This window comes from Atta cephalotes (assembly GCF_000143395.1).
Source record: "Atta cephalotes unplaced genomic scaffold scaffold00011, whole genome shotgun sequence".
Lineage (NCBI taxonomy): Eukaryota > Metazoa > Arthropoda > Insecta > Hymenoptera > Formicidae > Atta > Atta cephalotes.
The window spans coordinates 1-10,019 of NW_012130075.1; the positions used below are offsets into that span (position 1 = coordinate 1).

Consider the following 10,019-nt stretch of genomic DNA (forward strand, 5'->3'; position numbering starts at 1 on the left):
AAGAAGAAGAAGAGAGAGAGAGAGAGAGAGAGAGAGAGGGGGGGGGAAGAAGAGAGAAACCATAATTTATTCCATTCTTGATACATATATTCTTGATCACGTGAATGTTATATGCATAAACATTACTGAATGTTTCGCTGACATGATTGAAAGGAATACAGTCGGGATTGTTTATACATCCGGAGTTGCATCATGCGTGTGTCATTTCTTATCAACGAGAATCATATGACAAGCCGGAGACCCTTTTAGTTAGCAAAAAAGAGGAGAGGAATAAAGAAAAATCAAATGGTTTTCGCTGCGAGATTCGAAAAATAAAAGCCTGCATATATTCTAAACATATTGAATTTTTCATCAAATTCTCACGTATACTATGCGTGAGTTACATGGGAAGCGGAATAGCATAATAACAGTTCACTGTGTTGTTTAACGCGTAAATTCAGTGACGCATTACGAGACACGTGGGGCACCAAGGTCGTGTCGAAATGTAGAAACTGTTATTACAGAATAGATAATATTTTGTTAATTAAAAATCGGGATAATTTTAATTAACGTGATTTATTGCTTTAGAAATGTTATTTTTTCTCGGATTATAAGTGTTAGATATATTTAAGAATGATTTAGTATTTAAGAATAATTTCCGAAAAATCTTTAATATATCTCAGATTGTCATGATTCGAATGTACATTCGAGTATTTGTCTCAAAGCAAAGAAAGGAAAAAAATAGAAAGTACTCAAATGTACACTGAAAATAAATTTATTAAATCTTAAATGTTGGATGACTGTAAAAATTTGTGCCCAATGTATTATTCAAACAGCTGTTATTTTTGTTAAAAATAAAATAAAATCTTACTCTGATTGAGAGAATTTAAGAATCTGTTTTTTTTTAACATAAATATAGTAGAAAGTGCTTAGGATCGGTCAAAGTTTTGAGTATTGAGATATTTCGAATAATATAATATTCTTGGTTCATGAATTTAATTTATCTCAAATGTGATGAGATATTAATCTTTTAAACTGTTTTTTTAAATTGTAATGGTTTTGAGGGAATTATGAGTAATCAAAGTATCAAATCAAAATATTCTTTTTATTTAATTCGCAATTCAGTAATGTCGTAGGGACATTATTTAAAAACGCTTTTATTTAGGGAAAATCAAAGGGAAAACTTTAAGGTTTTACATTAGAAATTACAAACTTGCAATTTTTTTGGACATGTGACATGCCCACAGAGTGAAGAAAAAATTTCCCCTTTTGTTTAACTCATAATTTTCTATGTGTAAAAATTACAAAACTCACATAAATTCAAAAAATATAATACCATTTAAAATATAGTACCAAAAAATATAGTAACCATTCGAAAGTAGAGATTTCAAATCTTTAAATCCTTTTCTTAATCTAAATTTCGTTTATTTTTAACAAAATTGCAGCTGTTTGAACTTTAAATAATTAATCAGGCATGAATTTTTGCTCTCCACTCAATAAATATTTCTTTGAATAGTGCCAAGTAAATTTACTTACAGTAAATGATATTTATTTAATAAAAAATAACAGTTAAATCAAATTAATGATTTTTGTATCAAATAAACATATGTTTATATTTAGTAAATATAAATATTTAGGATCGTTCAAATCAAATTTATTTAATACATTTTAAATAATATATTTTTAAAAATATTTAATTAGTACCATTCGAACAAACATTTATTAAAATTTAGTAAACTTTTTTTTTTTCAGTAACATATATGAAACATTGCAAGAAGCATCCCACGTTTATATCCCACGTTTTTCGATGAGATATATAGAAATTTGAGATATAAGTAAGTATTGTAATCGAATATTATGATCGTAATCATCGCCGTTAAAGAAATTTAAATAACCGACACAGTAAGGAGGCCCAAAACTCTGGCCGCATCACTTCGGTCGGAATTGAAGCTCATCTCGCTCATCAATCATATTTGATTGACGTAATAAGCAATGCGGTGATCAAGCCATAACGTGATGTGAAACTATATTACACTACGCTAAGTGACGTGACGAAAAGTGACGCGTTGAACAGGCCGAAGCTGCGCTTTCATATCTCATACAAAAAGTGTAGAGCCGAGGGTAGGCGAGGACTTACCGAAATCGATGAACTGTTTTATCGAGAGTGGCGAAGGGTTGAATTGCGAGTAGAAGTCCAACATTTTGCCGATGTTGCCGAGGCAGTTTCGTGTGAGCTTCATCCCGCGACGTGTTAACGTTACACATCAAAGCCGGCACGATCGTGCTTGGTCCGCCGCGCGTGTTGGATGAACGGGACGAGGGGGAGGAGGGGTGAACTTCGGCCGAACTCTGACCGTTTCCGTGGCTGTGGAAGAGGAAACGTCGCAAAGGAAACGCTGCTCACGTTTTTTTCGTGCTCGATGGCGATAGAAGATGCGCGAGAGACGGACCGTGGTCGCGCCGGTGGTTCGCACAACGATAAAGAAATCGCATCGACGAATGCTGAATAGTGAATACTGCGTACACCGCGGAGCGCGGTGCGGTATATGCGGGATTCGCGTCGGGCTGCGCATGCGCAACATCACTCCTTCGGACACGATAGAGGAGAGCTCGTCATCGCGCGTACATTTAATTTTGCGCTTCGAATTAATAATCTTCAGGGCAGGGAAGTAACTATCCAACAAATGAGAATGGAAATGAATTGAAATGAATTCAGATTTTCAGAAATATTGATTCACGAATGTTAAAATGAATGCTTTTCAATCCTGAATGCATTTTTATTCATTTATAGGAATTGCATGGAGCATATCTCTATGCCTTTCAATCTAAAAATAATATTAGCTTTTTCTGTGCACACAAACACAATTGTGAATACTGTTCAATTCAAAATTTTTAATAGGAAATGCAGTTTTTCAATCCAATCGCATCTAATTGAATCTAATTAAATCCAATTGAATCCAATTAAATCCAAAAAAAATATTCACTATTTAAAATACGCATTCAGATAGAAAAAAATTTTAATCCATTTTAATTCATTGTCGTTTGCTAGGTAGTTACTTGTAACTAAGTTACAGTTACAGTTACTTTTTTCAGTAACTTAGTTCCTTTTTTCCATCTGTAACTTAACTGTAATTTAACTTAGTTATTTTTTAACTTAGTTATTTTATATTTTTTCCAAAAACTAGTAATTAATTTAACAATTACTTTTACAGTTATTTTACATTTAAAATTTTATATATTTATCAATGTAATGTGATTGAATAAAATCTGAATATTAATTAAAGCTATGGTATCCACTTGATGCTACAAAATATATGCTTTGAAATATTTTTTGATTGGTCAATAAATTGTAAATGTAAATTATTTTTTTTTTAATAGCCCGAATTGATGTTATTCATATTGTTCTGTCATGATAACTGAAAAATAACTTTTTTACTTTTACTTTTTTAGTAACTATAATTGTAATGAGTTAATTTTAGTCTCGGTAACTTAGAACTGTAACTAGTTACTTTTGAAAGAAAAATTGTAACTGTAACTAGTTATTTTTACAAAGTAACTTTTCCAACTCTGATAATCTTACAATTAGTTTTTAATTAATTAAGGGATGCTTTTCCCATTAGACGAGTCGACATAAATATCATTTTATTTAACAAAGTTTAAACGACGAGATTCTCGAAATTCGAAATAATAATAAAATTAGTATGTTAGGCATCCTTGATAAAAATAAAAGTCGGAGCGTAAATCGGATGTAATGAGAGAGTACCTTTTACAATAAGCCATTAGTCATAAATCAAAGTCAGAAGCTAAAAATTGATGACTGGTAGGTCAATTTTTAGCTTCTGACTTCTGATTTATGACTAATGGTTTATTCAGCTTATTGTAGAAAGCTCATAATAGAGAAGCGTAAACTTCTAGAAAGCGAAAATTGAAATAATGAAACGTAAAAGAAATATTTACATTTTGATGTTTCAATTTTTATCTTCTAGAAGTTTCGTTTACGCTTCTGTTACTCTCCCATTTGACTTACGCTCCGATTTTTGTTTTTCATCAATACAGCGGTAATCATTTTATTTTTCTCGACTTAGAAATTAAGAACAGAAATAGAACTAAATGATATCACTAAATGGAAAGGTCACTCAAAATTATTCTGAAGTTTCTAAATACTCGAAAAAAAATGTTATATAATATGTATGTAATATAAATGGACATATTTTATATATGTCCATTTATATAACATTTTTTTTCGAGTATGTAAATATATATCCCAGCAAACGAAAATGGATCGAAATGTGGATTAAAATGTATTCAGATTTTCAGAAATACGGATTTATGAATGCTGAAATGAATCCTTTTTAATCCTGAATGCATTTTTATTCATTTATAGGAATGGCATGGAATACATTTCTATGCTTTTCAATCTAAAAATAATATTATTTTGTGTGTGTGTGCATCGTAAATACTGTTTGATTCAAAATCCTGCATAGGAAATGCAGTTTTTTAATCCACTTGAATCTAAAAATAATATCAGCCATTTCTGTGCATCATGAATACTGTTCAATTAAAAATTCTGAATAGGAAATCCAGTTTCTAATTGAATAAAAAAATGTTTTTCTTTTAAAATGGGCCATAAATGCTATTCAAAATTGTGAATAGGAAATCCAATGTTTTATTTAAAAATGCATAAATACTATTTTATTCAGAATTAAGAATAAGAAATTTTTTGTTCAACTGAATTAAAATAAAGTTGTACCATAAAAGTATATCATGAACTACTTCATTTAATAGTTAAAAGAAACATAAAAAGAACTATATATATATATATTTCATATTAATATGTTTTACAGCTAGCGTAATAACTATAAAAGTTCATGTAATTATTATTTTAATTTATTTAAACTTTTACACGTAATTTTTTTTACATGGAATCAAATTCCATGTAAAATTTTTTATGGATTTAAAATACGGATTCGAATGGATTGAAAATTTCTAAGATAATTGTATATAAAATTTGTCAATTTTTTACATAACTATATATCATTTTATATAATTATATATGAAACATTTTTTCCCGGGTAATAATCATGTTTTGAAACACAGAGAAAGACAATACAATCACTCTTATAATACATGATTGAATTTCAGACCCTACAAAGTTTAACTTTTAATACAATTGCAAAGTTCTATAGGCATCTGGAAGTTTTCAAATTTTGAATATTTGATAAGTTGAAAGTACCGTCATTTTTCTAATCTCACGCAAATCCTTTCCAAGTTATTTTTGGAATAAGTTATTCCAATCACATTCAAAAGATATTTTTGACAAAAGAAATACATGTAAATGGCAAGTATACAATATATTCCAGGTATAAAATATATTCCAAGCGTAGAAACAAGTAACATCCTTCTGCATTCTGTCAGCCAAAAAAGAGAATTACAGTTCGTAAGTGCGTTCTGTTTCGACCATTCGTATTTCGGAAGTGACGTTTGGCGCCACTTGTCGTCCTTGTAATGATACGGGGGAAACAATTAACCTTTACGTTCTTGCGCGCCTCGCACGGGACGTTCTTTTCACCGGAGGTGTGCGATTGATGAGAATTCGCGTCACCGATTGATTGGCGTGAACACGTTCCTCACGCTGGACTCGCTAAATGTGACGAGAGACAGGTTGGATGTCCATCGTGCGCAGCGAAAAGCGTAGTTTTTAGGTTAGGAATACTCATGTTCAGAGCGTCTAATTTTCTGCTGGATGGACGACGCGCCTCACGCGACCCGCGCGATTTTGCGTTCCGTCGATCGAGAGTAGAGACGAATCGTGATCTGCGCGAAATATCGGCAGCGACACGAGACGAGTTTTTCCTCAATCTTTTTCGAGTTAGCGAGAAATTTTGTTCGCGCAATCAATTTGTTCCTTCTCGAGCGTTCAGGTGCGCGCTTGACTCGTGCAGCGGCGAGATCGGCGCTGTTAATTTCCGGCGGAGGCAAGCCCATGTGGACGAGCGCAGCAGATACCACGACCACGCTCAGTCCGTGATCAAGCGTGTTTTCAGCGTGTCTGCAATTGCACGTTCTCACGCGTCGCAGATCCATCTGCCCCTCCGGTTGTCCCACGTCACGCCATCCGGACTCCGTCGCGTCGCCATGGCAGACTTGGACGATTTTTTTGCTAAGAAAGATCGAAAGAAGGCCAAGGGCAAGAAATTCGCCACGACCGACGAGGTCGCCAAGAAATTAGAAGAAACGGGCAAACGGCTCGAGAAGCCGAAACCGAAGGAGAAGCCAGCGAATCCCGAAGGCGAGGAGTCTCAGCACACCGAGGTAAGGCGATGACAGGGATAACGACAGGAACGATGATTCGTTCACGCGTTTTTTTATATTACGGAATTCCGAAACCTCGTGTCTACGCCACGGCGCTGCCATGTTTGTTCCCACGAAGGGGGAACAGTTGCGTGGAAAAGCTGACGGCGATGACGCGCGACGTTCCCGGAAAGTTCTCCGGACGTCTCGGAATGCCTTACGTAATCATCGGACACGCAGGATCGCTCACGCGCGTTTTATGGCAGCTGTTTCACGTACACGTGTTCTTCGAAGTTTCCTTCCCCTTCTCTTCTTCTTTTTTGTAATAAGAAAAAATGGTTTGGATGTTGGATTCCTCAATACTTAACAAGGGACAGAATATGCTGTGACAATTAACTGAATATTTTCTCGTAATTTTTCAAAATTATCTTCTTGAAAATTTTATAATATTTCTGTGTTAAATGTGAAAGCATTACGAGCTGCAAAGTATTTTATCATGAGTCACGGATATAATATGCATGAGAACTACATGATTTGCAAAAGACTTGATGAATCGCTATAGTAATAGTTTGAAGTAAATTAGGAAACAAGAATATGTCATGAGTGTATTTTATTTTTAGGATGAAGATGAATGGAAAGAGTTTGAGGAGGAGAAAAAGGATTATAGTGGTTTAAAAATCGGACATTTAACAATAAATGATAGCGTCGACGCAGAATCGGATGACGAGAGGGGTACTTTTGAAATCTGTTCTGATGGCGAGTCTGGTGAGGGTGGCACAAAGTACACGGGACCATGGAAGAAACCGGATTTACCACCAGAAACACCGGAAGTGGTGTCAACACCGCCTGCACCCCCTGTTGCTGCTGCCGCTGCCGCCGCCGCCGCCGCCGCCACCGCTACCTCCACTGGAAGTAGTTACAAAGCACCACACTTACGAAATCAACCTACATTCGCTAGTCCGCGACCACGAGGGAGAAATGTCGCACCCGATATAAATAGCGAGGAATACTTCCCTACGCTGAATTCCAAGCCCCAGCAGCAAAATAATGGCAGTGGCCCATGGGGTAGACGGTAAGATAACAGCAAAGTCTCCATAATAATGTAAATTAGTTTCGCTAATGGAACATGTTTATTTTCATGCGAATGAAAAGGAAAAATAATGTTGAGTTGCAACATCAAGTGATATTGAACTCAAATATACGACGAGTATTTTTAATTACAGACGGCGAGAGGAAGGAGTGTTTGAGGAAGTTCGCAATCGAGGTGGCAGTAGATCGTACAATGTATCTGAATCGCAAGCTCAAACACCCAAGCTTTCGCTTGGCAACAAGTACGGCGCCTTGTCGCAAGATCAGAGCTGAAAACGCCTGTCTCGATGGAATCAAACAACATGCAATCAATATCACATCGTCGCCCCTCCCTGCTTCGTGGCCCAACCTCATCGAGAAAATCTATTTTCTAGACTAGGACGCAGTGTATATTATAGAACGTGTATGCACGTACACACGTCCCAACTTCGTGAAATTCCGAGGATGCTAATTCCGGTTCTCTCGTTGGCGATTTTGAAATGATTGCGGGACGGATCGTCGATCCTAGGTATTTGCACACACGTGCGCTCATGGACTTTGTAACTAACTCGAAATGAATATCGCATGTGCGCAAACTTATTTTCATACCGTATAGACAACGTGGTTGGAAATCGATTTTTATATTTGATTTTGTAATCAGCATAGTGTGTAGTATGCTGCTTCCAAGAAAGCGCCAGGACGATAGAAGAATGGATTCCGACGTTCGAATCCTCAAAAAATAAAAAAGAAAAGAAAAACAACGTCGAACCGGAACAACGTTGTTACCGCGAGTATATATTATCGTTACGCGCGGATTGTAGTCTAAAGAAAAAGTATCGTTCGTTAAGGTATTTTATGTATATTCGCACTTTCTTTTTTTTTATACGGTGCTACTTTTAATTTAGCGTGCATAATTACTGCCACGATCGATGCCTTCTCATTGAGTATTATCGATGTAAATAGGACTGATCACGTTGACGTCCGAACACGATAAGCTTCGAGATCGGCATGATAACGTCGAGATCGAAATTCACGATTAATCTGAGCGATTCTGTGTGAGAGCTATCTTTGAATAAGTCTCGAAGGATCGCGAGATGCTTCTTGGATCCTTTCTCTTTCTCTCCCTCTCTCTTTCTTTCTCTTTCTTCTCTCTTCACTTTCGAAGGAGAGTGTCGCTTCGCTCAAAATGGCAACGTGGGTCAACGAACGAAAATTTTTAGATAAATTAAGCTATAAATATATATATTGTATGTATATTATTAATCAAATTTCGTGGGGCTGGGCTTTCGAACGGTGCGGAATCAATAAGGGTAACGAAGAACTAACACGAACGCAACTTTGAGTGAGAGTAACGAGGGGCAAAATAGTTAATTAAAAATCTAAAACACAAGCTACCGTGTCGCAGTGGTGTTGTGTACAAAATAATAGGAGGGAGAAAGACATACGCATACACTCGTGTTAAACATAAAATGGAAATCCTATGTACGCCTTTGTTGACATTTGTATAATTCTCTTTTTGTTGATAATAAGAGTTTTTTTCCCACGATAAAGAGAATATGCGGCAAATAAATATCGATTCCGTTTCTTGGGAGACGGTTTCTCATTGTTGGCGGATCCTCCTCGGTGGGATGGCGCGTGTTATTTACGCAATGAGGGGAATGCCATACGGAAACGGTAGATAATAATAAGAATTCTTGTATAGCGTGTGATAAAATGTGATTATTTATAAATAAATTTCTTAGGATAACGTACGTACTGCCTCCGAGCATTTTTTTTTTTAATTTGCCGTATCGTCGTATCGACCAATTCCCGAACGCAGCACACGATTACTTAATTGTGTGCGTGAACGATCTGGCCGATCGACTTTTTATGAACACGATCCATAGATCGGAAATACGTCGGCAATGGAGTTAACATCGCATTAATTGTAGCGCCAGGAGAAGTTTAATTTAAGCACGTGACGAAAACGCGCAATACCGGTGCCTCTTGGAGACAGTTTCGAATTGATTTTGCCGCCGTCGCGGCAACGCGGACTAGCCTGCCCTTTGTTACAGAATAGTTGAGATACAATAATTTTATCGCTACTGTTACATGAGAGCGAGCGATAGAATGACAGGAAGTGAGAGTGCGCGAAAGTATGGGATACGAGCGTACGTGACGTATTTAATAAAATTCAATCACACCGAGATACTTCCATGTTTCTTCCGTTCCTTCATTTTCAAAATCCTATTTTATATGTCGTTTAATTCTTTCTTCTCAAAAATTTAAAAGAATGGATTATTACGTTGTTAAGGGAATATCAGACCCTTCCCCTCCATCCCTTCACATAAAATGTGTCTTTATCTTTGTTTTTTTTTCAAAAGGGAGTATTAAAAGGAGTATTAAAAGGAACGTGTAAAAATTCGTAAAGATTCATATATACATCGTTTCAGACATTTCGCGCGACATCTTTGTTTTGCTCAGTCTATACGCCATATTTAAAAGTATGAAAACAATTCGACAAATTTTTTGAATTTTGTATTTTTCGCAACCTAATTTTTAAAAACATAAAGATTAGAAGAGTAAAATAAAAAAATAATCGATTTTTTTATCAGTAAAAATATTATAAAATTAATACAATTGTATCACAAATATGAAGCTGTATACATATATATGTATAATTAGTTTTATATATATATATA

General features: G+C 35.5%; 1 protein-coding gene across 1 annotated transcript; it reads left to right on the top strand.

Moving 5' to 3' along the window:
* The first annotated feature begins 6,114 nt into the window (after positions 1-6,114).
* On the top strand, positions 6,115-7,632 carry LOC105627906 (protein CDV3 homolog). The gene is made up of 3 exons (XM_012209179.1): positions 6,115-6,291; positions 6,891-7,342; positions 7,494-7,632. The coding sequence occupies exons 1-3, from the start codon at positions 6,115-6,117 to the stop codon at positions 7,630-7,632; spliced, it is 768 nt and encodes a 255-aa protein (XP_012064569.1).
* The last annotated feature ends 2,387 nt before the right edge of the window (positions 7,633-10,019 follow it).

Excerpts from the sequence above, each read along its gene's own strand:
- LOC105627906 (XM_012209179.1), top strand. The coding sequence starts at position 6,115 with ATGGCAGACTTGGACGATTTTTTTGCTAAGAAAGATCGAAAGAAGGCC. Across the intron at positions 6,292-6,890 it reads AGGAGTCTCAGCACACCGAG|GATGAAGATGAATGGAAAGA; the intron begins GTAAGGCGATGA and ends TTTTATTTTTAG. Across the intron at positions 7,343-7,493 it reads AGTGGCCCATGGGGTAGACG|ACGGCGAGAGGAAGGAGTGT; the intron begins GTAAGATAACAG and ends TTTTAATTACAG.